Source organism: Schistocerca cancellata, chromosome 1 (assembly GCF_023864275.1).
Source record: "Schistocerca cancellata isolate TAMUIC-IGC-003103 chromosome 1, iqSchCanc2.1, whole genome shotgun sequence".
Taxonomy (NCBI): Eukaryota; Metazoa; Arthropoda; class Insecta; order Orthoptera; family Acrididae; genus Schistocerca; species Schistocerca cancellata.
In genome coordinates, this window is record NC_064626.1 from 683,136,937 (window position 1) to 683,155,092 (window position 18,156).

Sequence of the window (18,156 nt, forward strand, 5' to 3'; positions counted from 1 at the left end):
AAAGTTAGTTTGCATGTTGAGGGATTTGGGGAATGATGGTGAGGCATGGTCTGAGGTTAAGAAATTCTGGAAAGTTGACGGGGTGATCTGGGGGCAGTGGAGGTGGATCACGGTTGGATGGAAGAGTGAACAGAGTCAGGCAGGATTCAACATTGGTCTCAGAGTCTGATATTGTTTTGTTTTGTTTTTAAAGAGCAAATACAACTGGAGTCATATGTGCCCAAATCTAAACTATACAATACGAAGACAGAGAGAAGTTAAAAAACAACTATACGTCAACCCCAACTGACATAAGAGAAAACAGCTAAAAACAGGGGCGTGGAGAAAGGGCTAAAGAAGACACCATACAGAAATGGAGGTCCAAAACTAAAAATTAAATGGCCTTCACCATACTGCTTTGACAGATAAAAAGTAAAATGCGGCCAACAGCCCTTGCGTCATTTGCTAAAATGGCCGATAACTCAGACAGGAAACCCAAGCAGGAATGTAAACAGTTAAAAAATAGGCATTTCGTCAGGAAGTGGTGTACAGTTAAAACTTGGGCGACTTGGGTGCAATGTGTACAAAGTGGCTGGGGAGCGCCACTTATCGAATGACAAGGGCTAAAAAGGCAGTGCCCATAGGACTGAGAGGATGTCGTCCAAGCCACTGGGAGAGGCTTAATAATCTGGAACTTATTCCCATGAAGAGAGGACAAATGGCAATGCCAAAGTGACACCACCGCCTGACAGACGGCAACACAGAGATCACTGGAGGGAACATAGGAACTAGTGGGCTGAGGTACGACAACTGCTCCACCAAGAATAAGCAAGTGACAGTTTTCATAGGCCCATTGCACTAAGGGATGGGCAGTGTACAACATACAAACCCTGAAGGGCACAGAGAATCTAAGCAGAGGACACAATTAAAAAGTCTGTGTCAGTGGATGTACTCCATGGCCTGATACAGGGCGAAGAGCTCAGCTGTAAATACTGAGCAGTGTGCCAGAAGCTGACATCGAAAGACTTGGGCACCAATGACAAAGGCACACCCGACGCCACAGTCAGTCCGAGAGCCATCAGTGTACACAAAGGAAATATCACGAAATTCCATGCGAAGGTCATGAAACTGAAGGTGATAGAGCAAGGCTCGAGTAGTGTCCTTAGGAAGCAAATGAAGGCCGAGGTCAACATGGGCCACTTCATGAAGCCAAGGTGGTGAAGGATTCCCACCCACGAGCAAAGTTGCAGGTAGTGTGAAGTTAAGCTGCCAGAGCAAGTGCCGAAAGCGGACTTCAGGAGGCAACGGAGAAGAAGGATGCGCCCTATACTGGCAATCAAAGGAATCATTGAAGAAGGAGGCATAGGATGGGTGGCCATGCACGGCAGACAAACGGCATGCATACCTGCTGAGGAGAAAGTCACGGCGGCAGTGGTAGTTCAACAGCTTCAGCATACAGCAGAACGGCACCCTCGAAATCCACACTGTGCAATGGTTAGTAAATTGCAAGACTCGAGCCACCATACCAGCAAGGCGTAAATCATGCATTTCATCACCTTGCAAACACAGTTGGTGAGAGAGATGGGACGTTAGTTGGAAGGGAGGTTTTTGTCCTTACTGGGCTTAGGTATGGGTATGATGGTGGCTTCACACCAACGTCCAGGAAATGTGCCCTCTGCCCAGATGCAGGTGTACGTATTAAGCAGAAAGTGCTTGCCCACAAGAGAAAAGTGCTGCAACATATGAATGTGGACAGTATGTGGCCCTGGGGCAGACTACGGGGATGAACTGAGAGCATGATCTAGCTTCCTCATGGTAAAAGCAGCATTGTAGCACTCACGATTCTGAGAAGAGAAGGGTATCACCCAAGCCGCCTCCGCTCGTTTCCAGTGGAGGAAGGCAGGGTGGTAGTGGAAGAGCTCGAAATTTTGACAAAATGGTGACCCAAGGTGTTGGAGACAGCAATAGGGGCCATAATGACATCATCTGCCACTGTCATGCCAAAAATTGGCGAGTGGATCTCGGTTCTAGAGAGCCGTCGGAGGATGGCCCACACGACAGAGGAAGGGGTGGAACTGTTAAAAAAACTAGTGAATGAAATCCAGCTAGCTGTTTTACTATCCCAAAGATGGCAACGACACTTTGCACATCTGTTTATAATGAATGCAGTTTGCCATCGTAGGATAATGGTTAAAAATGTGGAGAGCATGTTTCTGCACACGACTGTGTCACGACATGCCTCTGTCCACCAAGGGACTGGGACATGGAGTGGTAAAGAGGAAGTTTGAGGAATGGAATGTTCTTCAGCAGTAAGCATGTTTGTGAGATATTCCACCTGATCATCACAACTGGGGAAATCTTTTTCTTTGAAGGTCGCCAGGGAGGGGAAAAGCTGCCAGTAAGCCTTAGTAAGCTGCCATTTGTGTGGGCACCCAGGTGGGGTAGGAGTCAGGAAATGGATAGCACATGGGAAATGGTCACTCAAGTAGGTGTCAGGAAGAAGGGACGACTCAAGACAATGGGCAAGCTGGGCAGTGCAGAAGGATAGGTCCAAATGGGAATAGGTATGCAAGGAGTCTGAAAGTAATGTGGATGCTCCAGTGTTAAAGCAGAAGGGGTTGAATTGATTAAGATCAGCAAAGAGGACACCTCTCTGACAGGTTCTGGGGGAACCGCAAAGGGGATGATGTGCAGTAGTCATCGAGTAACAGAAATGAGGAGGTTGCTGCCCAATAAGCTGAAGGAAGTCTGCCCTGGTGACATCAAATGATGGAGGGACATAAATGGTACAGAGGGAAAAATACAGGTGAGGAAGAAAAAGGCGAACTGTAACAGCTTGAAGACAGGTAGTCAGGGAGATGGGTCGACTATAAACGTCATCTAGTATGAGCAGCATGGCACCCTCATGAGATGGAATGCCAACCTCAGGGCGAAGGTCAAAACGAACCAGGAAGAAATGTTAAGGCTCAGAGCAGTCACGAGGATGCAATTTCATTTCCTGAAGGCAGAGTACAAAGGGACACTGTGATGCTAAAAGCAGCTGTAAATATTCTTTGTGGGACCGAAGGCCACAAACATTCCTTTGGAGGAGAGTCATGATGAATAAGAAATGAAGAGATGTCATCTCAGCAGCTGCCGAGTGGCAGGCTGCAAAGACTCTCTGCTGCAGGACACTGAAGCAGGAGGATCCTGTTCCATGAGGTCCACAGAAGCATCACTTTACTTGTGCTGTTGTTCTGTGGAGTCCAATGCAGAAAAACAGTTGATGGTGCACACCAGCGACACGGAGGCTGCCCTGGCTAAGCTGTCATGTGGTGACACTGTCGAAGAGGATGTTCGAATCAGTGAAAGAGAAGACCGTTTGCCTTTGGTGGACTTCTTGGAGCCTTTCCGGTTAGCACAAGAAGACTAGGGTGTCGTTTGGCTGGAGGGATGCAGGAAGTCTTCATGGGAGTATGCCTTCTGTTGTTTCCAGCCTACCAATTGTGTAGCTGGTGGCTTCGCCCATTGAGGCAAGAGTTTGATGGCTTGTTGCACAGCTGGATGGGAGTGATGGCGATGCTACCTTGACACTGGGCGATTTCACAACCTCAGAGCTGAATTTGAGGTTGCATGTCTGCGTGGCCGTGTCCTTCATGGAGCAAGGGGTGATGACAACAGAACTATAGGTGCCAGACAGGAGAACACAAGGATTGCGGCTAGCCAATAACTTGTGAGCAACTGGGTAAGGCACTTTTTCCTTTACCCATGTCTCCTGGACAGCCGACTCATCAAGATACATGGACTAATCCCAAGAGGCAGCAGCATGGCCACCATTGCAGTTGATACAGCGGAGAGAAGGAGGTGGACTATCACCCTCAAGTGCATCCCTACCACAGGTTACACATCTGGCTGGGTGTTGACAAGATGTTCGAATGTGGTTGAAATGATGACACTGGTAGCAGTGCTTCAGGTTCAGTACGTACAGTCGGACTATGATAATTTCATAGCCTGCTTTGATCCTGGATAGAAGCACCACTATCAAAGGTGAGAAAAAGAGTGCAGGTGGGCACTAAGGAGGAATCTACCTCTTTCATCACCCAGTGGACAGCAATGACACCCTGATCAGAGAGGTAAGACTGGATTTCAGCCTCGGTCAGACCACCAAGCAGCGTAGAGTTCTATGGGCGTCAGAGTTCTATGGGCCCGACACAAACAGGATAGCTGTGGAGATGCGAGGTGGAAAGCACTTGTTGTGCTTGAGAATCAAAAGTAGTCTCCAAAAGCAAAGTGCCATTCCGTAAACAAGAGCAGGATTTCCCAGGGCCAGCAATGGCATCAACACCTTTCTGAATAATAAATGGATTTACCATTGGGACTGACTGTCTTCAGTGGGCGAAACCATGAGGAACCGTGGTGCAGCTGGAAGGGTCTTTGAATCATTAGCTCTATTCCATTTACGTTTTGTAGATGTTGATTGTAAAGATGACTGGCTCATTGGGAGAAAATCCCCCATGATTGCCAACATCTCTGATGGCACACTCCTTCCAACTGGGGGACCCCTTCACAAGGGGGCGCACCTGCCTTAGGTGATTGTTCACACCTCCCGAACACCTGACAGAAGGACCAATTGGCAATTTGGGAAAGTAGCAGCTCAGGCAATCAGCCCTCCCTGGGCCTGGCCTGTACCAGGAGGTACGTGCAAACCCTACCTGTCAACCCAGGGCTGGGAATTATGCCTGATCCAGTTGCCCACTGCGTGTAAGATGGTCAGGGAATTGGCAAATGGCGACTGCGTGAGAAACAAGGAGTTGGCTCCGTTGGATGTGCAGAGGGGGAATCCCTGCTTCTGTGAGGAGACTATTAAATTAACAGGCCTAGTGCGAAAAGCACCAATAGCCAGATGCACCCCTGACGATAAACTGGGTCAAGGTGTTTCAAAGTGGAAGGAGCTGCTGAGCCATAAATCTGACCACCATAATCAAGTCTAGACAAAACCAGAACATGGTAAAGATGGAGAAGAGTCTAACGGTCTGCACCCCAAGATGTGTGGGCCAGAAGGCAGAAAGCATTAAGCTACCGCATGCATGTAGTCTTTAGGTGACAAATGTGGGGCAGCCATTCCCGCTTGTTATCAAAAATAAGGCCCAAGAAATGGGACTGTGTTGCAGCAACAAGGAGCTGGTTGCCTAAATAAAGTTCTGAATCAGGGTGTACTGTGGGTCGACGACAAAAATGCATAACCCGCGTTTTGGAAGGAGGGAAACTCTAAGCCATGGGCTGTGGCCCATGTAGAGGCCCGTCGGATGGTGCCTTGGAGTGAGAGCTGTTTTTGGTGACAAAATCTCTTACAAGCTCTTCCGGGTTCTAGTTGGCACTTCACTCAGCACCCCTCAGATTCAGGAGAATGGTATCCCACAGGGTTCTGTGCTAAGTGTCACACTCTTCCTCACTGTCGTAAATGGGTCTGTGGCCTCTCGTTACCCCGGCGTTGTATGTTGACAGTTTTTGCATCTGGTGCAGCTCCCACTCAATGGCGCCAGAGATGCCATGAGCGGTACTGAAGTGGGTATGGGAACCATCGTTGAGGATATACAAATCAAAGTCTGTGATAAGTTGGTCAATTAGGATACCCCGAGCCGTTGATGTAACACTCCCCCACAGTGGATGGTGGGCACTGAAATCCCCAAGGAGGAGAAACGGGGGGCCAGGAGTTGCTGAAGTAAGATAGATAGTGCAACATAAGCAAGTGGCCTACCTGGAGGGAGGTAGACATTGCAAATGGTGATTGCCAGAGTCATTTGCACTCTAACCACTATCACTTCCAAGGTGGTACGTAGGGGGATCCAGTCACTAAGGACATCGGAGTGAAGCAAAGTGCAGACCCACCAGATGCTATCCCAGGGCCAGCACGGTTCCGACAGAACACCTGATAACGGAAATGCGTTTCTTGGAGAACAAAACAGAAAGCAGAATAAGAGGAGACAAGAACATTGCATTTCTGGTAGGTGACAATAGCAGCCGTTGCAGTTCCATTTGATGATCATGTGGCATGAGTTCAAGGTAGGCATGAAGGAGCCGAGGAGGAGGTCAGGTCACTTGGTCAGTAGTTGGCACCAACAAGGATGGGGTGGCATCCATAAATAAGATGTCAGACTCAGGTTCTGAGAGGGGAGTTGGCATCTCTGGGGACACTGGGGACACCTTTGCTTGGGATTTATGTTTCTTCTTCTTCTCTTTCTGAGGTGGAGGAGGACAGGACACGGGGAGTACAGGTGTCTGCAAGATTGGGAGCCTAAAGAGAGCGGGGGGCCTTGGGGCCCACAGATGGTGCGTCTCGTGGCCAAGTGGTGATAACAGTCTTCTGGCCTGAGAGACACCGGGGAGAGGGTTCCCAGAAGGGAGTTCAATCAGCAGCAGATGCCAGAGAAGGGGGGCACTTCTTCGGCTGATGGGGGGATGGGGGGGGCTCTCTGACGGGAGGTCATGGGAACAGCAGGGGAGGTGGAGGGGAGAGTGGGGTGGGACTGGGGTAAGGACAAGGGGGGCGGAGGAGGGGGAGGGGAAGGGGGAGGGGGAAGGGGAGGGGGAGGGGGAAAGGAAGTAACAGAGGCAAAAGTTGAAGATGGCAACACCAGATGGAGTCTCTCATACTTTTGGTGAGCCTGAGTGGAAGACAGGTGATCCAGGGACTTATATTCTTGTGTCTTCTTTTCTCTCTTGTAAGCCAGGCAATCCGGTGAGCGAAGGAGTGGCGGTCAGCACAATTAACACACTCAGGCGGCGGAACACAAGGGGGTTCCCTCATGGACGTGGTGGCAAAAGTCACCACACAAAGGGTCCACCGTACAGTGGGAAGACATATGCCCAAAATGCAAGCACCAAAAGCACTGCAAAGGTGAAGGGATGTACGGCTTCACATCCGTAGCACATAACCTTGACCACCTCTGGTAGGGTATCCCCCTCGAAAGCCAGGATGAAGGCGCCGTTATTGGTGCAGTAGTCTTTGTGACCCTTCTGCACACGTTGAACAAAATTAACACCACACTGCACCAGATTCATCTACATCTACATGGATACTCTGCAAATCACATTTCAGTGCCTGGCATAGAGTTCATTGAACCACCTTCACAATTCTCTATTATTCCAATCTCGTATAACACACAGAAAGAATGAACACCTATATCTTTCCGTACGAGCTCTGATTTCCCTTATTTTATCGTGGTGATCTTTCCACCCTACGTAGGTTGGTGTCAACAAAATATTTTCGCATTCAGAGGAGAAAGTTGGTGATTGGAATTTCGTGAAAAGATTCTGTTGCAACAAAAAATGCCTTTCTTTTAATGATTTCCAGCCCAAATCCCGTATCATTTCTGCGACACTCGCTCCCATATTTCGCGATAATACAAAACGTGTTGCTCTTCTTCGAACTTTTTCGATGTACTCCGTCAGTCCTACCTGGTAAGGATCCCACACCGTGCAGCAGTATTCTAAAAGAGAATGGACAAGCGTAGTGTAGGCAGTCTCCTTAGTAGGTCTGTTACATTTTCTAAGTGTCCTGCCAATAAAACGCAGCCTTTGGTTAGCCTTCCCCACAACATTTTCTAGGCGTTCTTTCCAGTTTAAGTTGTTTGTAATTGTAATACCTAGGTATTTAGTTGAATTTACGGCATTTAGATTAGACTGATTTATCATGTAACCGAAATTTAACAAGTTCCTTTTAGCACTGATGTGGATGACCTCTCACTTTTCGTTATTTAGGGTCAACTGCCACTTTTAACACCATTCAGATATTTTTTCTAAATCGTTTTGCAGTTTATTTTGATCTTCTGATGACTTTATTAGTCGATAAATGACAGCATCATCTGCAAACAACTGAAAACGGCTGCTCAGATTGTCTCCCAAATCGTTTATATAGATAAGGAACAGCAAAGGGCCTATAACACTACCTTGAAGGTCCTCACCAGTTTGGAGGGTGAGGTCCCTATGAAAAATGTCTCCCTGGACCATATTCAGAGATTGGTGAGGAGTGATAGACACTGGGACGTTGCCAAGACAATCACAGGCATGAAGAGCTGCGGATCGGGTGGCAAAAGAAGCTTTGATCAACAGGGAGCCTGACCGCATCTTACTTACCGACTCCACTTCACCAAACTTGTCCTAGATATTTTCCATGAAAAACAATGGCTTTCTGGCGGTGAATGTGTCCCCATCCGTCCTAGTACAGACGAGGTAATAGGGAAAAGGTTTCATACCAAGACAGCAAGCCTGGCCCTCCTCCCATGGAGCAGCCAGGGAAGGGAAGGCTGCCGGGTCATACGAAACAGCATTTAAGGATCCTTCACCACTCGAAGGGACGTCTGTGTGAGAACAGCCAGATTTTTGCAGCCTGATACACTTCATGCACCAAGCATATGCCCTGATATCACCCCCTCTGACCAGGGGCTCTGTCCATGGGCGCCACCCAGCCACAGCAACGGCCATCTGGCACGGCGGCCGTTGCCAGGAGTTCCGATGCTCCAAGAAGACAAGCAACCACTCCTTGGCATACGTGGGGAGGGAACAGCTCAGGTGTCTGTAGTGTGATCCCTGTGTTGTCAGGGGACTCAGCCATATGGGTACATAACAGCCCCACCACATGGACTGGCTACACGTGCTGGTGACCTAGCAGGATGGAAGAGGGCTACAGTGGGGAAGGGAGAGGAATCTACACCGTAGATGCTAGAGAGGGAGTTCTTCCCCATATGGCTCACACTAAAAACAGGAAATTTTGAAGTGGAGGTCACACCTCAAGTCGGGACCGAAACACGAAAGAACCGGCAAAAGGAACAAAATTGCAACTAATACAGGAAACCAGGGGAATAGCCAGGTCAACATAAAGCAGGAGGTGGCAATGGGGAAGTAGTGGGGATAGGGAGGGAGGGGGCAGGAAGAAGGAAAAGCAGCTAGGGAATGCAGAATGAGCTGCAATAGCTCGGGGCCCCGCGTGCACCACACACGAACTCACGAAAGAACCGGTGAGCCTCTTGGGGGTGAGGAAGAGTGTAATATTCACATGGAGCTCTGTGGAATGACTTTCTTTTGGACCAATAGGGAGCTAAGTGATGCACCAAATCTAGCCCAGAACAATCAGTGGGATAAAAACCAACGGACAATAACCAGTATGGAGTTTCGAAAGACCTGAATCATGGAGGCTAAGTAAAATATGAATGCACCCAGAGGTGTAGGTTGCCTTTTGTAGTTTGAATTGATTGTAACAAGTTTCTGAATTCAGAAAATGTCTTTCGGAATATTGATTCCAATGTAACCAAATTGTAACTGAGGACCATCCCTCCCAGCAATTGCACTGATAAGGAGAGAAATTCAAGAACCCAGCACAATCACCAGGCTACCACCCTCAAAGGCAGTTTACGGAGCATGTTGGTGAGGCAGTTTGGTCAATAGCTGTTGATGGACATGGGGTTTCTGCCTGTGTTAAGAACTGGACGATAACACTATCTCTCCGCTGTGAAGGGGAAACACCTTTGAGTCAAACACAGTTTAAGATCTTCAGGAGAAGGAGTCTGAATAATAGTTAGATGTTGGCTCATCAGATCATGAATCGAAACAAGTCCTGGGGCTGTTATCGTGTGATGAAACAAGAGCCTGAAACAGTTCACAAGCACTGAAACACAGTGTGCGATGGGGGTAAAGGTTAGGGAATTGTCTTCTGCTTGTCGTCTGTGCATTTGAAAGATAACTGGGTACGAAGACGATGCCAACACTGACACAAGAGGGGTCACAAGGCATTCAGCAAGAACTGACTCTTCCAAACAAATACTGCCATACAGGAAGAGATCCTGAACAGTTGTTGATCTCTGACGGCATGGAAGATTACAGAGTTTGACCCACGCATGGGATGGAGAGTTATACATTCCCAAGGAGAAGACAGCACTCCCAACATTTGTTCTTACTCCATTTACTTAGAGTGCTATAGAATAAAGCTGCTTAAAAGTGAGGAGATATACAATGCAGGGTCTCTGATGATTCCAAATAGCTCTTGCAATGGCTTTCTTCCACCATGGCACCAGTCAGCAGCAGAAGTGATTTTTCTAAAACAAAAATAGCAGTTCCAGCAGCATGAAATATCATGTTGAGAACACCTTCCACAATCTCAATGCAATCTGACAGATGGGCTGAAGGTAACAGCAGAGGTATACACCTGCTAGCTGGTTCTTCCAAGAGCCTGAGACCCACAGTTCATGGCTCCTTCAACCACTGGCTGGCGTCGGGTCTCTGATACGCTGATTTATGGGTAGAGGGTTCTTGAGAAGGAGCCCTGTGACAGGTAGATGCAAGAGGAAGATGCTGCTTCACTGGCCAGGTGTGGAGAGTAGTTCCTAAAGATGATGCGACTACCACGAGAGGTGGACCTACAACCCCCACATGCAAGTTTATTAGTGCAGCTACCGGATGTCAACATCAAGGGAGTAAACACACCAGGTACTGCTGACGATCTGGTTAATGTAGTGCCAAAAGGGTGATATCACAGACTGGATAAAAGGATCATATTTTTTCCCATATTCAAAATATAAGAGATGATCTGTAACTTTCATTTCCTGAATTTGCATTCCTCAATTAGGTCTGCACACATCAGGGATTGGCGAGGGTGGTTGTAATTGACACACACAGATGGTAGCACTCAGGGTGTATTTTTGTGAAGTAACTGGTCACAGTCTCCACAAATTGGGCCTATGTACTATGGGGGACATATGTCTGAAGTAGTGGCACTTAAAGCAGGGCATAGGAGTGGGAAATAAAGTTTCACATTGCAGTTGGAAAACATGATTGTGCCACTCTCAGGAAGCGAATACCCCTCAAAAGTGTGGATTAATGTACTATTGTCTACCTTGTCTGGCAGGCCTTGATTTACACGACGTATGAAGTGCATCCCTGGTCTCTCAAATTGTTCATATAGTTCTTTGTTCATCCGCAGTATTAGGTCACAGTGAAAAATTAAGCATTGTACAATACTGAGGTTCTTATGGGGTATGGTGATAACAGGTATATCACCAAGATGTTTAAAGAAGAGTAACACCCAGGATTTGGTAAGATTAGCCACCTTAAGATGGAACCACTTAATAATTTGCAAAGGGACAAAGGTTCGCAAAATATATTTTTCAATATTCTTCATAAAGAACAATGGTTTAGTAGAGTGAAAGGACCTTCCACCTGTTCAGGTGCAAACCAGGAACTGAGGGGAATAACTGCCTACAAGCCACTAGGTTTTGTTTTCCTCCCATGATGTGGCCAAGGAAGGAAAGATCCTAGAGACGTAATGATTGGCACTGAATTGTGATCTGTCTGAAGAGACTGCTGAGGCCTTGCAGCCACTGGCTGATACCTGGTCGTTTCATGAGGGCAAATATCTGTCATGATGATGCTCACCCCGAACAAGAACTCTCTCCCTCCATAGGTGCTAAGGAAAGACGATCTGGCATGATGGCCAGTGCCCGGAATCCCAGTGCCCCCGAACAAACAAGAATCTATTCCTCAGGATGCATGGGGAAGTGAGAGCTAACTGTGCAATCCCTGTGTCACCATGCGCTACCCCCACTGAATGAGTGCCTGATGTGTCTCCTACATCAACTGGCCACCATGCTGACAATTAGGTGATCTCCTTGCAAGGCCTGCAAACAATTTTGAATAGATGAATCACGGAAGCATTGAAACTGTCACTAGTGAGTTGCCCATCACATAGTGATGCTAAGAACAAGTTAAGAGTTATAGTATGTGGCATCCCTTACCACTAGTAATCATCACACTTTATGTACAGTCTGCATACATAATACACATCAAAGTACACCAAAATTTCCCTAACACAAATGACTGAAAACAAGTTCTACACAACCTGCATACCCGCAAACACATACAGGTTTAGACTCAACGGATGCAGGGTATGAAGTAACAGCCTTTAGCAAACTAAAAAAAACTGGAAGTAAACAAAACAATAATCATAATAAAGGCAGTCTCCCCAAAATTACACCTCTGTCAATTACCAATCTGCTGCTGGGTAGCATTCAACACTGTTGCTCCACCCACTGCACTGAAACATTCTTGTATCCTAATTGGCGTGTCATCAACGAAACAGTCAAGACACTGCCGTTCAAGCCTATCCCACACCTTGATGAATTTCTGTGCAGGAGGAGAGATTCGATGACTATGTCCTGCAAGTTTCAACTTGTCTAAAGAATGTTCAATTGGGTCCATGTCAGAAGATGCTGAAGGAAACTCCATTCAGTTTATTTCTGCCTCCTGGAGGAAAGTGTTCACAACATGGGAATGATTAATGCCCTGAAAGATAACCCATCACCAATATATTGACTGCAGGGCTGGGCAACAGGTTACAAGATCCTGTCTATATACTCCCCAGACTAGCAGTTAGTGCCATCCCACATCTGTAGATGATACAGATCCAAAACATAACTCATCTTCCTGCTGAACCGATGGGACTGCATACTGGAGATGTAAATTGGTACTAGGGGTCAACTGAAAGTTGTGCTTGCAGCTTTGAGCTGCAACATAATTGTGTTGCATTTGTGTGATGACATGTTAGCACGGCATATTCGAGTTGGGTTGTGTTTGTAGATGGCGCATTGTAGTATTTAATTGTGCTCTCTTGTGTTGGATGTTTATGTTTTGAAGCTGTCTGTTAGGTATGTTAGTAAGTCATTTAAGACTGTGAGTTACATGTGTCAGGTTGTTATTAGAAGTGTTTGTGCCAGTTTGCTAGTAAATTACTTTAGTTTTGCATAGTGTGACTGATGGATTTGTGTTTGTTTTTGGAATTATTAGTACTGTATGTTTCTTATGGTGATAGATGTAATATTATTTTCCTTTTTTAAGAGTCGTGGATGTGATACAGAAATTTATGGTAGGTCACTGGTTGTTACAATGTGTGAAGATATCTTGTCTACAACCAAGTTCCTAAGGTTACTTGGACCGATTGTGGATGGTTTTGTTTAGTTACTCAGGTGTGCAGTTATCTATAAAAGCTGCATAAACATTCAATAAGATCTTGATGAGATTTAAACGTGATGGAGGGATTGGAATATGGAAATGAAGTTCTATGCTTCTTGACAGAGCAGAGAGGAACGATGCGGGAACTTGCTCTAAATGTTCAGAAATGTAAAATTTTGCATTTTACAAAACAAAAAAACACAGTGTCCCATGACTATAATATTAATGAGTTCTTGCTGGAATTAGCCAAATCATACAAATACCTGGGCATTACATTTTGTAGGGATATGAAATAGGATCAGTCATGGGTAAAGCAGGTGGTAGATTTCAGGTTACTGGTAGAATACTGGGGAAGTACAATCAGTCTGTAAAAGAAATTGCTTACAAATCGCTCATGTAATCGGTTCTAGAATATTGCACAAGTGTGTGGGACCCATACCAGATTGTAAAAACAGGGGATATTGAACATATTGATATTGAACATATTTAGAGAAGGGTAGTATGAATGGTCACAAGTTTGTTTATTCTGTGCGAGTGTGTTACGGAGATACTGAAGGAACTGAACTGAATGGCTCCTGAAGATAGACATAAGCTATCCCGAGAAAGTCTATCATCAAAGTTTCAAGAACGGGCTTTTAGGTTACTCTTGGGATATAGAACCACCCACTACATATCGCTCCCATAGGGATCACGAAGATACTGTTAGAATACTTACTGCACACGCAGAGGGATTCAAACAATCATTTTCTCACACTCGAAATGTGAATGGAACATGAAAAAATTCTAATAACTGCTACAAAAGAATGCACCCTCTGCCACGCACTTCACAATAGCTTGTAGAGTATAGGTGTGTGTGTGTGTGTGTGTGTGTGTGTGTGTGTGTGTGTGTGTGTGTGTGTGTGTGTGTGTGTGTGAGGGTAATTGAAGGTTTGGACAATAGATCTGCTATTTTGAGTGTGTTCGTTTTTTGTACTGCAGGCTTTGTTTTAGCTGCCTCATAGGTCAAGTAAGACTGGTGGTATCAGGTGTTGGAAATGTATGTGGGTTCATGGTATTAGAGACTTTGCATGAGCCATGTAGGTCAAGTGAAATTCGAAGACCTGGGTTTGAGTTGTATGTGGTTTACTGGTATTGTGGTCTTTGTTTGAGCTGTATATGTGAAGCGAATTTTATGGAATCTATTATTTCTATTTGGACATTTTGTGGTTGTGATGAATGTTGAGAATTTTGTGCACTTGATTTTGGATTAATATTTGTTTTGGGATGGTATCCTTATTCTTATTGTCACATACTTGGGCTGTCCAACCCCAAACCCCTCACTTTCCATGATTGTTCCAATACTTTTATGTAAATAATCTATGTTTGGGATCGTAATGAGTGCTCTCATGGCCACCATACTGTATATGACTGAAATGGATGCACCTGCAATCACGATAACGTCACGGGTCAACACAGATGTGTGGCATCACAATTTGCGGTTTGCCAGTACCAGTATGTGTCCACATTATTCTACATCTATCAAAGACATAAGTCCCACACTAGTTGGTGTTCAGAACTTAATGCCATTGATACCAGTTCCACTTGACGAGTTCCCTTGTTCACCATATTTGCAAACCACAGGGCTCAAAATGGCCATTCCAGATGCCATGAAAAAGGTAACAAGCAGTTCTGTTGTATTCTTCTCAGGGCACCTATGAGCCATAATTTTAGGTATGGGTCATCAGCTGATGATGTTCACTGCAAAGCAGACCTGCGATATTCTGTGCCTCATGATAGAGAGGTATACAATTTGGTGGACGACTTTCAACTGCAAAGTAAGGATAATGCACACACCATCTAAGTAGTTGCACTGTCACATTCACAACTGGAGGTACATCATGCTCTACTGAGATGTGCTATAAATACAGGTTTACTTTTACCCCTGTCACACAGGTGGTTGCACACAGTACTTTCCTGTGGTCAAAAAGAGTAGGCCTCACCACAGGAAAGATTTCTGATAGAAATTAAACCCCCCTCCCCTCCCCGCCTTGCATTTTCCAATATGGTGTGGACATAAACATTACGCTTTGCTACCTGTCAATTTGTTACCACAATCTGTACCTGGTTTTCACATTCATTGGCTTCGCCAACTCTCAACCAAATTGTCTGCTTTCAGCCTAACATATCCCCTCGGGCTGTGCTATGGATCAGTCCATCACCACACACAAGATTTCATGGGAGCATCCAGTACCACAATTTAAGCAAGTTCTGAACATTTTATCATCATTCATAATTTACATTGTGATTTTATTTAATTATGAAGGAAACTGAGTTAAATGCAGAGCAAATGGCAACAAAAGATTACATACAAAATCAGAACTAGCAGGATCAGTCACAAAGCAGCATGCCACCGTAATGACTTGCTTTCAATATGGAATGAATATCACCACTGACAAACAAACTTTGAGCTATGCTGCAGATCAGTCTGACAAAAAGATTGGGGGAGCAGGGGCAGCACTATCACACTCATTGCATTCTGTGAGTGGATGCCAACAATAGGTTTCAAGATCGTCACAGTTCCATTCTCAATCCAGACAATATCATATACTTATGTTAGCTTTTTTCCCCATTTATCGACAACAAACACATCCAGGCAGCAAAATCTTAATGGCACCCCAAGGTATTGACATAATACGAGAGGAGTAACACACATGCTCCTGTTCTGTCACAGGATATGCAAGACATCATCAGGTATGAATTCCACACATTACATGGCAGTCTCTCTCGGAAGTTTTCTTGTTCAACCTCATACAAGTACTTCCAACTATGGCAGTATACATTTCATGCTCATCTCCTATACATGCCATTAAGTGCCCAGATAACCCATCATGAATGGCAAATGGTAATAGCTTATTTCTGGCACTTAAGATTCTGTTTGTTACACAAAACAAGTTGTTTTCACTCGAAAAGATAAACTCCAAATGTACAATATGAACTTCATAACAGGTTTCCCTACCAAACTTCTATGAGCATGTGTTTTAACAAGCTGCATTATCAGCATCTTATACTGATACTTTTCTAATTAAGAAACCAGTCTCATTTAGCCAAGGCATGAAAGTAATGCGCCTTATCCCCAAACATTTACTAAAGTAACAATACATACAAACCTGCAGTGAATCTAATTCATCCTGAAGAACAGTGACCCTCTTCGTTAGCTGCTGGTTGCGAAAAGTTAAACTGTCCATTTCTTGGTCAACTTTACGGAGACTCTGTTCCTTTTCCTTTATAATATCGCGCAGTTCCGCATTTCGTGTCTGTTCTTCCAAAACTGCTTTCTTCAGAACGGCAGCTTGTGCACGAAGCTAGTAAAAAGAACCAACCATTTATTCAGTGTCCGATGCCCACTAAAATTACTGACTGTACGCAAGTAACTTCTAACTTCGGTACAGTTTACACACCTTAGAATATTCGGCAGCCACTTTGGTATATTTAGTCTGCAAATCTCCTGCTACACCTTCCATTGTTTACAAAAGTGTACAGAACACTGTCATATGAAAATACAATATCAAACTCAAGTAGCGGGCTCCTGGGGTTAGTTTCAACTGTCATACGCTCTACGTAAAGCGCCTTATTGTATAAATGCACCATCCGTTAACTCAGACGCTATATTTATATAACAGGAAAGTTATGCTAGTTTCACTCTAACTTTCATTTCAATCATGACGCGAACAATTACCTACTAAATTAACTTAAACCTCTATCGCTTACATGCCGACACCTCCCCCTGTCTGTGATTAATTGCATCTTTGACAATTGCGACTGAAGGACAGTGTACCATACTGTTATCCAAACAAAATAATTGACAAATCAGCGCATAATGTGAGTACTGTCCCAGAGACTTCAAAAAGTTCACACTGGCATTTGTATTACGAAATTACCCGACAGTGAGCTACTGCCCGCGCACTGTGCACAGTAAAAGATTTATATTTCGGACTGAGAGTTGCTGGTAATTGATTATTGTTGCTGTAGTGAAGACTTTTATTGTTTTTGTCTTCCCGTCATTACAAAGTGTCCACATTTGTATTTACACCAATTAAACGTCTATTATCGTGTAGCTAAAGGATTCATAGCTAAAATAAATTTGATTTCCAGATGTATTTCAAGGTGAGATGTGATACCGTAATACGACAAACCTGAAATAAATTTGATTTCCAGATGTATTTCAAGGTGATATGTGATACCGTAATACGACAAACGTGACTCATCTGGAAATGACCATTTTAACGAAAAATCATGCCCAGTATTTGGAAGAAAGCGCAGAACTCGCCCGTCTACAACAAGGGTAGCAGAAGTGATCCACAAAACTACCGAACAATATCTTGTTCTTCGCTCAAACGTAATGAACGGAATGGCCTCTACCATACCAGACACGCTGGATTCCGTAAACATCAGTCATGTGAAAACCAACTAGCGCTTTTCGCACATAACATCTCGAAACATAAGGATTTAGACAGTAAGGTAGATGGGGTATTTCTTGACTTCCGAGAAGCATTTGGATCATTGCCACACCTACACTTATTATCCAGACAACTATCGTATGGTGTATCAAGTGAAATTTGAGGCTGGATTGAGGATTTCTTGGGAGAGAGGACGCAACAAGTTATCTTGGCTGGAGAGTTACTGGCAGATGTAGATGTACTTCAGCTATGCCCCAGGGAAGAGTATTGGGACCCTTCCTATTCATATTGTATATTAATAACCAGGCAGACAATATTAACAGTAGCTTCTGACTTTTCGTAGATCGTGCACCCATAACGAAACACTGCCTACAACATCCTACACAGATAATGAGTCAGATTTTGACAAGATTTCAAAATGGTACACACACGAAAACATAACTCACATAGTGTATGGGTGTGTGTGTGTGTGTGTGTGTGTGTGTGTGTGTGTGTCTATTTTCGACAAAAGGCAACAGTATTTTTCTCGTGGCTATCTGTCACTCAGCATCTCCACTGTATGGCGAATAGCAACTATTCTTTTTACAAGATTGTTACATTCCAGCCTGGATTTTTCATTGCTTCATGAACTAACTTTAAGTGATGAATCTAGAAATATACTACAACCTCTAGATATTGTTCCCATAGAGATCACCAAGTCAAGACTAATCTTATTAAAGTAAGTACCGTGGTGTTTAAGCAATCATTCTTCCTATGATCCCAT

At 44.8% G+C, this 18,156-nt stretch overlaps 1 protein-coding gene across 1 annotated transcript in view; it reads right to left on the reverse strand.

Annotated features, from left to right (window-relative positions):
- The window catches only part of LOC126184219 (protein phosphatase 1 regulatory subunit 21), a 195,560-nt gene extending 178,783 nt beyond the window's left edge, over positions 1–16,777 (reverse strand). The window contains exons 1-2 of the mRNA XM_049926590.1: positions 16,395–16,777; positions 16,104–16,298 (exon numbers count right to left, since the gene is read on the reverse strand). Coding sequence (XP_049782547.1) covers positions 16,104–16,298; positions 16,395–16,457 — 258 coding nt within the window. The 5' untranslated portion in view covers positions 16,458–16,777. The remainder of the gene's footprint in view (positions 1–16,103; positions 16,299–16,394) is intronic.
- Between the last annotated feature and the right edge of the window lie 1,379 nt (positions 16,778–18,156).